This window comes from Podarcis bocagei, assembly GCF_964188305.1.
Source record: "Podarcis bocagei genome assembly, chromosome: 16".
NCBI lineage: Eukaryota > Metazoa > Chordata > Lepidosauria > Squamata > Lacertidae > Podarcis > Podarcis bocagei.
The window spans coordinates 23862653-23877362 of NC_138142.1; the positions used below are offsets into that span (position 1 = coordinate 23862653).

The following is a 14710-nucleotide window of genomic DNA, read 5'->3' on the forward strand; positions in this document are numbered from 1 at the left end:
GAATGAATCCTTATTCAGAAAGTCCACCGCTGGGGTCTTCCACCAGCAACCATGTGTGTGAGGAATATTTCACCATTCAATAAACAGGAGGAGAACAAGTTTAGTTTGTGATGGAGTGTATTTAGACATTTGTTTCACACTGGAAGTGGGAAAATCAGAGGTGACAAAGAGTATTCCATGATCAGTAGAAGATTAAAGCTTTCTGTGGTCAGAGAGAACTCATCAGCTGAGTTTAGGACCCTTGGGCAGAATGCTACACCACCTGTGGGGAACCCTCTGGGCCTCGAGAAGCCGCTGAATCACAGTTCCCATCAGGCCCAGCAAGCATGGTCCATGTTCAGAGATGATGGGAGTTGTAGTTCAGTAACATCTGGAGGGTCAGAGGTTCCCCTCGCCTGCTCTACACACAGGTGGCTCATTCCAAGGCTACCTGATGACGTCACAGGAGAGGAAAACAGCTGCATCACAACACATGGATTGCCTCCCAATCTCCAGATGACACATGGAGCAGAAAAGTATCTTTAGTGGGGTAGGAGAGCAGGAAAAAACCACATCTGGCAACCACTGCACCCCTTTGGTTTCAGATAGTACAGTCATACCTCGTTACGTTTGCTTCAGGTTAAATCTTTTCAGGTTGCGTCCCGTGGCAACCCGGAAATACAAGAAAGGGTTACTTCCGGGTTTCACCGCTCGCGCATGCGCTGATGCTCAAAATGACATCACACGCATGCGCAGAAGCGGCGAATCGCAACCCGCGCACGCGCAGGTTGAGTTCTGCTCATGTTGTGAATGAGGCTCCGAAACGGATCCTGTTCACAACCAGAGGTACCACTGTACATGGGTAGTACACGTCTTAAAAGCCCAGATACGGTGACTCATTTACCAAAAGTAATGTATTTGTTTTCTCGATTCTGACCAAACTAAGCTTCCTAGAGCACAACACATATCAGGAGACTGACCTGGTCAGAATTGAGTGGATACTTCCAGAGTTCATGCTAAATCAGGCATAGGCAAACTCGACCTTCCAGATGTTTTAGGACTACAACTCCCATCACCCCTAGCTAGCAGGACCAGTGGTCAGGGATGATGGGGACTGTAGTCTCAAAACATCTGGAGGGCCAAGTTTGCCTATGCCTGTGCTAAATACATGACTTCTGGTAAATGAGTCCCCATAGCTACTAGAAGGCTGTGAGAATTTTAAAGACTCGCCTACCCATGTACTACTTGAAACCACAGGGGCACATTGGTTGCCATATGTCAAATACCTTGGCATTATTTTCACCTCTCCTACCCCACTACTTGGGTCATTCACTGCTTCGCTCATTGGGTTGGCACGGCAGTAGCAGAGATCTAGAATTGCAAGCATCTGTGCCCTATGTACTACATTTATAGGGTGTTTTTTTTTGTTTGTTTACTTTCCCCCAATCAACAGTCATCTAATCACAGTACCACAACCCACTAATCCCTGCTGGCTGAATTTGACAGGTGGGTGGGGGCTGCCCACATGATGATCACCAAACATAACGGCGATGTGGAGAGCGAGGCTGATCATTGGTGCTTGTGAAGCCCTGTGGGAACAGCTCTGATCAACTGACCAGCGGTGCCTGTAAATCCCATTTTTTTGCGACAGCCGCCTCTTTAGGCGACACCAGGTAGGTGGTGCTAGGGTAAAACAGATCCCTGGTCCCAATGAGGAAGCCTGGTGGGTCCAGATAGGCCTGCAGGCCAGGGATTTCCACCCCAGATATGCAGAGAAACCTCAACACTCTTTAGCTCCAAAGCCAGGAAATGGTGCTATTTGCTACCACCCCCTGCTGGCAAGCAACAGCCAAATCAATTCAAAGATCAGATCATGAGGAACAAGATTAATGACAAAGCCTGGAGAAAAATCTAAAGCGAAGTGCTTTCTCTGTCCCATCTTAGACCAACGCCGCCAACACGATCCTGTAACCGGCTTCTAGAACACCCTGCAATATGTTTGGAGCCGTAGTGTCATCCCAATAAATAATATGTATTTACATGGCATGGTTTGAGGATAAAGGACACCTCTCGCCTGCAAGGAACCAAGCATTGCTCTCTCATCTAAAGGGACCTTTTGTCATTCACTGTGTTTGTTGGCCAGGCCAGGCCAGAGAGAGAGAGAGAGAGAGAGAGAGAGAGAGAGAGAGAGAGAGAGAGAAGTCCCACAGGCTACAGGGAGAGAGACAACTACTATTATGTTCGTATCTCAAAATGGGGGCAGGACTGACTGTAGCCACGATGCCGCGTCTGAACACAGTCCTTTGGCGACAGCCGACGGAGGGTCTCTCACTGCCCTCATCCCATTTTCGAACTGCAGGGAGGCGGCAACAGGCGGATGAAAGAGGCTCTTTCCTGAAAGGCTAAGTCAGGTGCCGAAGCACAAAGGCAGCTGTCCGAGCGTCCTCACAAATGTCCCCGTTCCACAATGGCTAACGCCTCCGGTCTCTCTCTCCTTGCTGCCACAGTCCCCTTGCCGCTATCACACTGGCAGGAGGTCCGGAGGGTACTCCCCGTAGCAGTATTTCGCAATGGGGTTGCGGTAGGTGTTCTCGTGCTGCACGCTCTGGGCAAGGGAAGGAGGGGGGGAGATATATATTTGTTAGGGTGGGGGAAGAAGACAGAGCACATGCAGGGACGCAGATTTGCCAGGCAGCAACAGAGTGCGGCCCCCAGTTGAATGACGGAGCGCACATCTGTCGTGGATGCTGTGGCCGAGATTCCTGCATTGCAGGGGGTTGGACTAGATGACTGCTGGGGTCTCTTCCAATTCTATGATTGTATGCTTTGTATGCATGGAACTGCTGCTGCTGCCATCAGTGCTGGAAGGAAGACCTGCTCCCTGCTGCAAGGCCCATTTCCACCTGGCCTAGGGGGCAGGGCCAAGACTCACCTGGAACAGCTAAAAGAGGCTCTTGGGAGACCGGAGGGACATTGCTAGAACAGCTCTTGGGTTGGGGCAAGTGGCTAAAATATTTTTAAAGGTTTTAATTTTGGTTCCTCTTTTTTTGTTTTTGTTGGGTTGGTTGGGGTTGGTTAAAGGTTTAGCTAGGGTCGGCAGTTATTTTAATTTGGGTATAGCTGTAAATGGATTGTTATAGCTATTATTATTTCTATTGATTTATTGGTTTATTTATAGTCTGTATAAGATATTCTGCTTTTTAATGTTTGATGTTTTCATATATGCTGTAAACCACCCAGAGTGACTGGGAAAACCCAGCCAGATGGGTGGGATATAAATAAATAAATAAATAAATAAATTAATAATAATAATAATAATAATAATAATAATAATAATAATAAAAAAAATAATTGAAATCCCAGGCACCCCAGTTTAGAACAGGGTTTCCCAAAATGGTTGCTGTTGATCCCCTCTGCCCGACTGACAGGTGGGTGGTCTTGCTCATCTGTTGAACTTAACCCACCAGGAGCAGGATGGGAGCAGAGGAGATCATGATCTGCTGCTCGGTCAGTCCCTCAGACCTCTCCCCATACCTGCGAGGATGTCCTGCACTTGGCCAAGCACAACTCAAAGTGATCTTCCACAGCCATGAAGAGGTTCCGGAAGGCGACCGCAGCTCGGTTTAGAAAGTGCTCCAGGAGCCGTTGCTGGGGGTTAAAAAAAGAAAGAAAGATGGAAGTTAGGTGACAACAGAAGAGTTATGAAGGCAGCAATGGCACAGTGGAGGAGAAGGAGCGAACGTTCTTTGGAACCCCAACCTCTGATGCGGCTTCCAATTGGCTGCAGGAAGCTCCTTACTTTTTAGGAGGAAAAAAGTGTGTCTTATGGAGCAAAAAATACGGTATGTACATAGGTGTGTGTGTTGAAAAAACAGCAAATGGCAAAGGAAATCGGATGGCCTGCTTGAGCCCTGTAAGTGTATTCCAACAGAGGGTATGGCTGGCTGGCAACCTGAAGGGAAGCACTCCTGTGGTGGTGGAGGAGGCAATGCTGCGCTGCAACATTTTGCTGCAGGTGCCCAGGGTTCATACCAAAACCCACCGTACCTTGTTGGGCTGCAAGCAGCAGGAAACACAGGCTTCGTAGATGCTGCAGCATCCATTGGGCAAGCAGCTCTCGCAGCTGTAGAGCTTTGCACTGGGGGCTTTGACGTCGCAGCAGCCGTTCATCAGCAAGTCCTTCCTTTCGCAGATGTAACCTACCCCCCCCAAAAAAAACACACCAGAAGAGATATTGAGGACGGAGACAGCACTTGACATTCTAGACTGTTTGAAATCAGAGTGAAGAGACAACCAATATCTACAGTGGTACCTTGGTTCTCAAACTTAGTCCATTCCGCAAGTCAGTTCCAAAACTGAAGTGCTCCAAAACCAAAGCACACTTTCCCAAAGAAAGTAGTCCAAAATGGATTAATCAGACTTTTAAATAATAATAGCTGACAGCTGCATCGGACGTTTGGCTTCTGAAAAACGTTCGAAAACCGGAACACTTACTTCTGGGTTTTCGGTGTTTGGGAACCAAGGCATTTGAGTACCAAGGCATTTGAGAACCAAGGTACCACTGTACTTTATTAGGGAAAGCCATAGAACATGCCTTGGGCTGTCATTGGCCCCTCTAGCTCAGAACTGTCTACACTGACTGGCAACAACTCCCCAGGGATTCAGCAGGGAGCTTCCCCATGCCCTACCAGGGATTGAACCAGGAACCTTTTGCATGCAAATCCAATGTTCTTCCACTGTGCTACAGTGGCGTGGTGCTTATGGCTGCATTTACCCAGCAGTATATTGCGTTTTCCCCTGCCAATTCCTACTGAGCACTTGAGCTTTCACACAACTTAAATGCCACTTCCAGTGAAATGCTGTGCAAGTTTAGCACTCGTTTCCTTGAAATCTGCTTCCAGGAAAAACCCGGTTGCAAATAACATGGAAATGAAGAGCTAAAGTTGTGCTACATTCCACTATTAGGGCCAGGAGACATCTGGTTTTCAACTTTGTTAAAGCTAAACATCGTGACATACTGATCTATCACAATGTTTGAAAGAAGGATGGAGCTAGGGAGAAGCAATTGGCTGGCTTCATGGTTTTCCCCACATGGTGATATTTCGCACAGCACACACTCACATATTGTGATTTGCAATATATTGCCAGGTCAAAAATTATGAAAACAGTATCATTATATGGACTTGAAACCGGTTTTGGATGATATATCGCCCATCCCTAACATGCATCATGATTTGTGATATATTACCAGGTCACGCGGGTATATTACCAGGGACGCGGGTAGTGCTGTGGGTTAAACCACAGAGCCTGGGACTTGCCGATCAGAAGGTCGGCGGTTCAAATCCCCGCGACGGGGTGAGCTCCCGTTGTTCAGTCCTTGCTCCTGCCAACCTAGCAGTTCGAAAGCACGTCAAAATGCAAGTAGATAAATAGGTACCACTCCGGCGGGAAGGTAAACTGCATTTCCGTGCGCTGCTCTGGTTCGCCAGAAGCGGCTTAGTCATGCTGGCCACATGACCCGGAAGCTGTACGCCGGCTCCCTCGGCCAATAAAGCGAGATGAGCGCCGCAACCCCAGAGTTGGTCACGACTGGACCTAATGGTCAGGGATCCCTTTACCTTTACCAGGTCAAAATTTATGTATCCAGTATCATATATGGATTTAAAGCTGGTTTATTGATATCTCACCCAGCCCTATCGCCTGTATTACTGGAAGTGGTTTATTATGTTATGTAAAAGCTCAGGCACAAGGAGAAAATGACAGCATTCTTTTCACACAGTGGCCAACCAGATGGAATGAGAATCTCTCTCCGCTTGCGACTCCGACTCCCAAGAACTGGTACCCAGAGGCATGCAGCCTCCGTCGGGGGAGATGGAACACACCTCTCATGTTTCACCAGTCCTACGCCAACACTAACCACTACACCACACCACCCTTGGAAGAGGGAGCCTCACCCAGCTCATCTGTGATCAGCAGCTTCCCCTGGACAGAGTTCCGGCACTGGTTACCGGGCTGGCTGCCATTCCCGGAGTTGAACTGCACTTTCCACGCAATCGGGTGATCCTCGTCCTGCACCTGGAGGAGATTCCGATCTCGTACGGCTCGCTCTTCCTGAAATGGAAAACAGAGGAGCATGGGAAGTGAGTTACAGTCCTGCCCTCCCAATGCTGCCTGAACCTGCAGCAGGGGAGATGATTTCAAAAGGTCATTTTGTGCATTGTATTTTTCCATTAGGGGGTGGGTTGCCCATGCCTCGTTTCACAAACCCCCCCGAGATGCATGGGTCTCGCAAGCTGCTACATCTGTCAATTTAAAGAGCACACAGAGACCATTTTGCAAGTTGCCCTTTCAGCCAGACTGCTCCTATGTTTTGATTTGAATCCAGCCCCTTAAAAAAACAACACAACAACAACCCACCTGAACTATGGCCACCATCACAACATAAATTTATTTATTTTTATTTAATTTACATTTTACCAAATTCACATTCCATTACGTCATTCCATAACCAAAAGCATTGCTCACACTGAGCATTGACCTCCCCCCATCCCACATTCTGGCTTTCATAAATAATCACTTACATCTTAGCATTTCTATATCCACTTATTTACCTTCTTTTCTTCTTGATAAACTTCACCTCTTTAAATGTAAATCAGTTCCCTGTGTTCGCATTACAAAATATTTCAACTCAAACTTACAAGCGTTTTCAAATGTTTGCAATGTTCTTTCATATATAATATAAATTTGCTCCAGTCCTTTTGAAACAGTTCGTTGTGTTGATTTCAGATCTTCCCCATCAACTTTGCCAATTCTACGTATTCTATCATCTTGGTCTGCCATTCTTCCAATGTGGGAAGTTCCTGCTGTTTCCATTTCTGGGCCAAAAGTATCCTTGCTGCCGTTGTGGCATACATAAACAAATTTACATCACAACCATAAATTTAAAGCAGTCATGGCTTCCCTGAAAGAACCCTGGGAGCTGTAGCTTGTTATGGGTGCTGAGAGTTATTAGGAGGTACCCCCCATGTTCCCCTCAAAGACCTACAATTTGCAGTTTCCTATGAAGAGGGAGTGATGGTTAAACCACTCTGGGAAATGTCAGCATGAGGCAGCCCCTGCAAAAAGATGGGACGATTGCCTTTGTAGCTCCTTTGTTCGAAACTACTGTATATTACTGAGCTAAACAATGGGCTTGAAGTATGGAACTAAGGCAGCCCAGCACCTAAAGAGGCTGGTCACCCGTAATGCCAAATTTCCCTTTGAAACTCACCCCTGCTCTGGGTTCACTCTGTCGCCTTAAGCAAGGCCCTCAGGCCCCTCCCTTCACATCCGCAAGATGGTGACCACGTTGACCGACCTTTCAGGGTTGTTGTGTAAAGAGTTCAACAAAGGTGGAACGTGAAAAGCACACTGAACCCCTGAGAGCTCTATTGCAGGGATAGCCAAGGGGGTGCCCTCTAGATGTGATGGACTGCAGCTCTCACCTTCCCGGACCATTGGCTGTGCTGTGTTTTATATAAATGCTAATGTTTATAGTTTAAACATAATGTTTAAAGCTATGGTTTTCCCAGTAGTGCTGCATAGAAGTGAGAGCTGGACCATAAAGAAGGCTGATCGCCGAAGAATTGATGCTTTTGAATTATGGTGCTGGAGGAAACTCTTGAGAGTCCCATGGACTGCAAGAAGATCAAACCTATCCATTCTGAAGGAAGAGGTAGGTAGCCGTGTTGGTCTGCCGTAGTCGAAGAAAAAGAAAAAAATTCCTTCCAATAGCACCTTAGAGACCAAATAAGTTAATGTGCATGCACATGAAAGCTCATACCAATAACAAACTTAGTTGGTCTCTAAAGTGCTACTGGAAGGAATTTTTTAATTTTCATTCTTAAAGAAATCAGCCCTGAGTGCTCACTGGAAGGACAGATCCTGAAGCTGAGGCTGCAATACTTTGGCCACCTCATGAGAAGAGAAGACTCCCTGGAAAAGACCCTGATGTTGGGAAAGATGGAGGGCACAAGGAGAAGGGGATGACAGAGGACGAGATGGTGGGACAGTGTTCTCGAAGCTACCAACATGAGTTTGACCAAACTGCGGGAGGCAGTGGAAGACAGGAGTGCCTGGCGTGCTCTGGTCCACGGGGTCACGAAGAGTCGGACACGACTAAACAACAACAACAATGTTTATAGTATTAGATCCAGGGGCCTTCCAAGTCCATCATCCTGTTCTCACAGCGGCCACACAACCAGCAAGCAGGACACAAACACAAGGTTTCCAGCAACTGGGATTCAGAAGCACTGCTGCCTCCAACGGTGAGAGGCAGCGATGGCGCAGTGGTTAGAGTTTTAGACTAGGACCTGGGAGACCAGGGTTCAAATCTCCATGGCGCTCACATGTGGACCAACTTGGGCGGACTGCTGCCTCTCAGCCTAACCTACTTCACAGGGTTGTTGTGTGAAGGATAATTTGGGGGGCAGGGGAGAACCCCGTCGGCCACTTTGATATATACCGTAAACGCGGGCGATACAAATAACAGAGACGCCAGAAAACGAAACCAGAGAGAGAGAGAGAGGTGTTGGGGCGGGTGGGGGTCTCGACTGACCTGCTTGAAGGTGCTGCTGAGGAAATAGATGAGGGACAGCCCGAAGACGACCCCCAGGACCCAGCGCTTCCGAAGCAGCCTCCGCCACACCAGGGCCAGAATCTGCACCATGGAGAAGGACTAAGCGGGGGTCAAGCGGCGACCCGGAAAGAGAACGGGGGGGGGCGGCGGATCGGGCTCTTCCTTGGCTTGGCTAGCCCACCCGGGGGTCTGGGGCGCGAGGGGGAGCCCGGGAGACCCCCGCCTCATCCCCGGGCAGGCCTCCGGGGGCGATCGTGGGGGGCATGTGAAGGGGAGGGAGACACGGGGTGACCGGGAGCCGCTTCAGAGAGGGTGAACTTTCTGAGCAGCCAAGGAGCCCCTTTCCTTGCTCTCCCACCAAAAAAACAAAACAAAACCCGCTTCCGAGTTGATCCGAATCGAGGATCCGAATTAAGGGAGCGGCGATCCGAATTAAGGAGATGGCACGGAAAGCAAGCCCAGGGAGTTGGGGGCGGGGGGGCTTCTTCGCCTGCCTTTGTGCGGCGATCGCAGGAACGCCCGGCTGCCTTCCTCCGTCTCTCTCCTCCCTCCCCCCGGAAGCGAGGGGGTTACTTTGTGTCCAATTGTGAACGCTCGGGAGGGAGGGGGTGGAGACGGAAGTCACGTGCGTGGGGGGAGCGCGGGGGAGGGAAGGAGCAAAGAGGGAGGGGCCGATCTGCCTCGCAGCCCGGGGACCAGGTAATATAACGTTCCATCAGGCGCGGAGGGATGGTGATGGTGTAGGTTTTTATTCCTCCATTCATTTCTGATCGCTCTCTTGCTTTATGGGTGGCTGGGAGTTCCAAGACGATCGTCTCCTTTCTTGGTTGGAAAATAAAAATAAGCCAGGAGTAAAGAAAGATTGGGGGGGGGGAGTTAAGCTTGGGAGGGTTAAGGTTGCCCCCCTTCATTTGCGCCCCCATCTCATGCCCCTGGCCAACCAGCAAGACATCCCAGTGTTGAATGCCAGGTTTATCTCTCGCTCTAAATATAGAGGAACAGCCAATGCTTTGATCAAGGGCCTAGATCTCACTGAGGTGGAAAGCCTGGACCACTTCAGGCTGTTGTTTTAGCTGCTGGCGTTAGGGTATATTCCTCCCTACCACGTTTGGGACATATAGACCTGCATGTAAACAACCAGCCCATCGGGGAGGAGTCTCGACCCAGAATCCTGACCTCCTTGTTCTTGCATGTGCATTTTGTTTGTATGGATAGGGGAGGTCCCAGGTTCATGTCCCCAGTGTTGGTAGGACTGGGAGAGATTTCCCAGAGAGCTGCTGCCAGTCAGTGTTTACAAACTGGGCTAGACAGGCCACAGGTCTGTCTTGGAATAGGGCCTCTTCCTGTTTCAGAGGTGGTACAGTGGTACCTCGGGTTACAGACACTTCAGGTTACAGACGCTTCAGGTTACAGACTCCGCTAACCCAGAAATATTACCTCGGGTTAAGAACTTTGCTTCAGGATGAGAACAGAAATTGTGCTCCGGTGGCGCGGCGGCAGCAGGAGACCCCATTAACTAAAGTGGTACTTCAGGTTAAGAACAGTTTCAGGTTAAGAACAGACCTCTAGAACGAATTAAGTTCTTAACCCGAGGTATCACTGTATATTAAAAGCACACACTCTCAGTCACCAAAGAATGCTGGAAACTCTAGTTTATCCCTCTCAGATCTACAATTCCCAGCACCCTTAAACTACAGCTCCCAGAATTATGGTGCAGGGGGGCTGTATGATGTTCTCACAGCCTAAGTATGATGAAGGGTGCTGCAGTTATTAAGTTAATTCCACTCACCTCCAGTGAAAAACTACAGCTAAGAACCATATGTAGAATGAGGAGGAAGAATTCTAGACTTGGCATTAACTGGGAAGCTCAGGTAACAGTGATGGGCAGGACATGTTTTTGGTTTTTTTTTAACAATATACCAGTTGTGACCCTATCTGGAGAAGATGCATCTTGTCTCAGGTTTTCAGGCGCAACTGAAATCCAGTCTGGACTACGGCAGGTCACTCCATGATTATAGCTTTGTATTGGAAATACATTTGCATCAGTAACTGTATTTTGCTGTCTGTGCTTTCCTTGAAAGTATTTGTGAATTGCCTTTTTAAATTCTCTATTTATTTGTTTACAGCATTCTTCTGCCATTTGTTAACCTCTAAGTTCATTGGATGGTGCACAATGTTTTCAAAGCAAAGCCATAAAATGTAAAAAGAAAAGAAAAATACACAGTGGTCATGAAATTGCAAACAAATTAAAACAGCACTAGACGAGAACCAGGCTAAAAGCACCAGCAGATGCTAAAAGCAGCAGCGCAGAAAGCAGCGGCGCCTAAGATATAAAAGCCTGTGTTTGGATACGTCTTGGGGACAAGTACTATAAATAGATAGTATAGTTGAAAACCTCAGTCACAGTCAAGGCAGAGAGGTGGTGGGAGCTGGCTTTCGGTTAGAATGGAAGCAAAAGTGTGCTTCCCCCAAAGAATCCTGGGATATGTAGTTTCTGAGGATGCTCTGAACTCCATGATGGAGATCTGTGTTCCTCATCTCGGTACTATATTCTCAGGGTTCTCTGGGGAGAGGAGATGCTCATTTGGTCAGAGTGGCCTAACAGTCAGCCCCTCTTCCCAAGGAACTCTGGGAACTGAAGCTCTTGAAGGGGAATAGGAGCCTCCTGACAACTCCCAGCGTCCTTAATAAACTACATCTCCCATAATTCTTTGCGGAGAGCCATAACAATTTAAGGGGATGCTGGTGATGTTGTGGTCTAAACCACTGAGCCTAGGGCTTGCCGATCAGAAGGTCGGTGGTTCGAATCCCCGCGACGGGGTGAGCTCCCATTGCTCGGTCCCAGCTCCTGCCAACCTAGCAGTTCAAAAGCACATCAAAGTGCAAGTAGATAAATAGGTACCACTCTGGCGGGAAGGTAAACGGCGTTTCTGTGCACTGCTCTGGTTTCACCAGAAGCGGCTTAGTTATGCTGGCCATATGACCCGGAAAAACTGTCTGCGGACAAACGTCAGCTCCCTTGGCCAGTAAAGCAAGATAAGCGCCACAACCCCAGAGTCGTCTGCGACTGGACTTAACTGTCAGGGGTCCTTTACCTTTACCTTTTTATAACCATTTAAAGTGGTATCAAATCACTTTACGGTATGATTGTGGCCTAGAAAGGTGCTGTGCTGTGAGAAGCCATTTGTCTTCTGACTCCCCTCCTTCCTATTTTTCCTGCTTCATTTCTTTTTCCTTTGCAAAATCTCTCAGGGTCGCAACATCTGGAGAACCACGCAGTTGATGCTCCAATCCAGCCACCACTTCTCCATCGTTTTCCTCAAGGACCGCTTCCCTTCCTTGCATCACAAACTTGCTGCGGTTGTCAGCTTTTGATGCAGCTACTGACCTGAAGGATAGGACCTGACTTCCCTCCAGAGATCTATTTCTCCTGGGTGCCGCTATCGCGTTCATCCTGGAGCTTCCGAGATTTGCTCTGCGCCCGTTGCCTTGTGGTACAGTCTTTGTCCAGCCTTCCCAGTAAGAGTTTTGCACTCCCTGCCACTGAGTGAATGGGGGCCCCATCTGTGCTCCAGCCATCTCTCCAGTCCTTGCCACTACTTCCTCGCTGCCACCATTGATCTGCCACGTTAATGTTGAGTGTGTTGTGTTTTAAAGTCTTAAGGAAGATGCAGAGACGGCACAGCAGCATCACGGACAGCCTGCCTCCTGAAAGGTTAGTTCTGTTTTAAATGTACGGCATCCTTCTATCTTAACCACTCACTAGGGATGCGGGTGGAGACACCTGCTCCCTTCCAGATATTGTTGGACTCAAATTGTTCTTGAGTGTTGGCCATGCTGGCTGGGGCTGATGGGAATTGGAGTCCCACAACAACATCTGAAAGCCCACAGTTTGTTTACTGGATTTGTAAACACTTCCAAGCGGCTCAAGGTGGCATATGTGGTTTCCCTGATCTCCATTTTATTCCCACAACAACTCTAGGTTAGGCTAAGAGGATTGTTCACAATTAGGCAGGCGCCAGGCGCATTTTGCACCTGGCTATTGGCCATTTGCGACCAAGTGAAGATGCCTGGGTGCCAGGATGGTGTCTGACATTTCCACCATCTGGAGGCGTATGCCTGGGGATCATCGGATCTTGCCTGTTTTCACACACTTAATACCCCATCCTGTAGAATTCTATCTGTTCTGTTTTACCTGCACAATCAAAATTTCAGGAACCAAGATTTTTTTTCTGTGCAGCTTGAGCAGGAGCAGTGAACAACGTGATAGATCATTGTTGTAGCTTGTCTTCACCCCACTGCCCTGCTCACAGCTGTGAAGAATATTCTAACATTATTGTCAGGTGGAGTTGCGGTTGCTCGGGAGTAAGCAGGCAGGACTCTGACCTGTGTTTTACAGGCTTTATTTTGGTGCGGACTATTTACAGTGAAGAGCCCCAAAGCTCATGGCTGGCTCAATCGCTAGCAGAATCCGGGAGTGGTCTTTTTTTTGTACCTCCCCCAACATAAAAGTTTCGTTACCCACAACCATTTCCGCCCCTCCCTGCGCCCCAGGCTACTGTGCAGGATGGGTGATGGCAAGGGCGTGCTCCCGCCCCCCCCCCCGGCTTGCTCAGGAGCGGCATTAAGGCTCTCATTAGCATCCTCTGGTCCTTGCACCTCTTCTCCACTGGAGGTGGGGCTTTCCTCCTCTCTGGAAGAGGAACCGCTTCGCAAGATTTTTGGAGGCTCCCTGTAACACAACTGCCCTTCTATTTCTCGCCTCTGAGCTGATGGCAGTTCCTTGACAGTTATGAATGGTTCGTTAAGAAAAAGAGATTGGAATCAGCTGATAGATATGTGGACTGTCCCTGGATCAAGTTAGTTTTCTTCTTTTAAGTTCTCAAAGTTCCGAACTTAGCTCAAGGTTGTCCTCTGAATTAGCCACATGTTTAACTGAGAATCAATCTCAGTCAGCCCATCCTTTGAAAAATAAGACTTTAGAGCCATCTTGCCCCCAAATGGCAACCGGACATTCCATTTTGGTGACTGTAACCTTGGTTTACAGAGCCATTTGGTGTCTAACTTACGTAACTGAGTTTCTAACACTGGCTAAGAGACAAAAGACTCTGTCCCAGAGTCACCCAATGTGCTTTGTGGCTGAGTGGGGATTTGAACCCTGGTCTCCCAGATTTTAGCTGAGCTCTCTAACCATTACACCACACTGGCTCTCAGTGCTGCCTTAAACAACACATAGGCTTATAAAAGAGAAGGTGGCTATGTATCCAAATGGACCCAAACCATGTATAGCAGGAATGGGGAACTACGACTCCCACCGTCCCTGACCATTGGCCATGATGGCTGGGGCTGATGGGAGCTGGAGTCCAACAACATCCAGGGGGCTACAGATTCTCTTTTCAATGGCCTAAGCCTGCAGACCTTGCAGCCTGTTTTCATATGAGCCCTTCTGTTCTATGGAAGGCACTGCCGGAAGAAAGTTGCTGCAGAGCCTTCTCGGTGGTGGCTCCGTACCTATGGAACTTGGTGCCAGTGGAGGCCTCGCTGTCCCCCTCAATTCCATCATTGAGCAAACTGGTAAAAACAGAACCCTTTTTGGACTCGGGACTTGGCATGTGCCCGGGTTGCTTTCCCTGTTGTCGTTAATTATTTCACAGAGTTTTGTATACGCCGCTTCATCATAAAAGCCTCCAAGAGGTTTTGTTGCATTTCTTTTAATTGTGGGTTGTTGGTTTAAATATTCTCTTTTAGAATTTTCAGTGCTGTTTTTGATTGGTTGCCGGCAGATTTCAGAGGTGTTATTGAAGTGGCCATGGCGGGAATTTTTTTAAAAATCCATATCACAAAGCAAACTCAGCCGTGTCAGGTTAAAAGGAACCATAAATGCACAACTGCTCCCACCCCCCACTTAAAGATAGAAGTCTTTCTGCCAAGCCTTTCTTGGGTGCCTCCTATGGGAGTGTTACCCTAGAGGACCCCCATAGTATTGGATCGGGCTGTTGCGACCTCACCAAACAATTGAGATGCTGTGTACGTGGTTCACATGTTCCTAGGGAAGAGCATGGAGATGTCTGTGTTTGTGATTTATTTTTTAATTCCTGAGCCCTGGGAGATCCG

General features: G+C 48.3%; 2 protein-coding genes across 2 annotated transcripts in view; one reads left to right on the forward strand and one right to left on the reverse strand.

Annotated features, from left to right (window-relative positions):
- Positions 1–99: 99 nt before the first annotated feature.
- SPRING1 (SREBF pathway regulator in golgi 1) lies at positions 100–9174 on the reverse strand. The gene is made up of 5 exons (XM_081175314.1): positions 8576–9174; positions 5934–6090; positions 4027–4178; positions 3514–3627; positions 100–2584 (listed from the first exon to the last, which is right to left on the reverse strand). The coding sequence occupies exons 1-5, from the start codon at positions 8684–8686 to the stop codon at positions 2501–2503; spliced, it is 618 nt and encodes a 205-aa protein (XP_081031440.1). The 5' UTR covers positions 8687–9174; the 3' UTR covers positions 100–2500.
- Positions 9175–9245: 71 nt separating this feature from the next.
- RNFT2 (ring finger protein, transmembrane 2) overlaps positions 9246–14710 on the forward strand; it is a 30424-nt gene continuing 24959 nt past the window's right edge. Inside the window, exons 1-2 of the mRNA XM_081175294.1 lie at positions 9246–9295; positions 11849–12311. Of these exons, the coding sequence (XP_081031420.1) occupies positions 12229–12311 (83 nt within the window). The 5' untranslated portion in view covers positions 9246–9295; positions 11849–12228. The remainder of the gene's footprint in view (positions 9296–11848; positions 12312–14710) is intronic.

Coding starts and splice junctions, on each gene's coding strand:
- SPRING1 (XM_081175314.1), bottom strand. CDS start 8,686: ATGGTGCAGATTCTGGCCCTGGTGTGGCGGAGGCTGCTTCGGAAGCGC. Junction 4,179..5,933: donor GCTGATCACAGATGAGCTGG/GTGAGGCTCCCT, acceptor TGGGGGGGGTAG/GTTACATCTGCGAAAGGAAG. Junction 2,585..3,513: donor AGTGCAGGACATCCTCGCAG/GTATGGGGAGAG, acceptor TCCCTTGCCCAG/AGCGTGCAGCACGAGAACAC.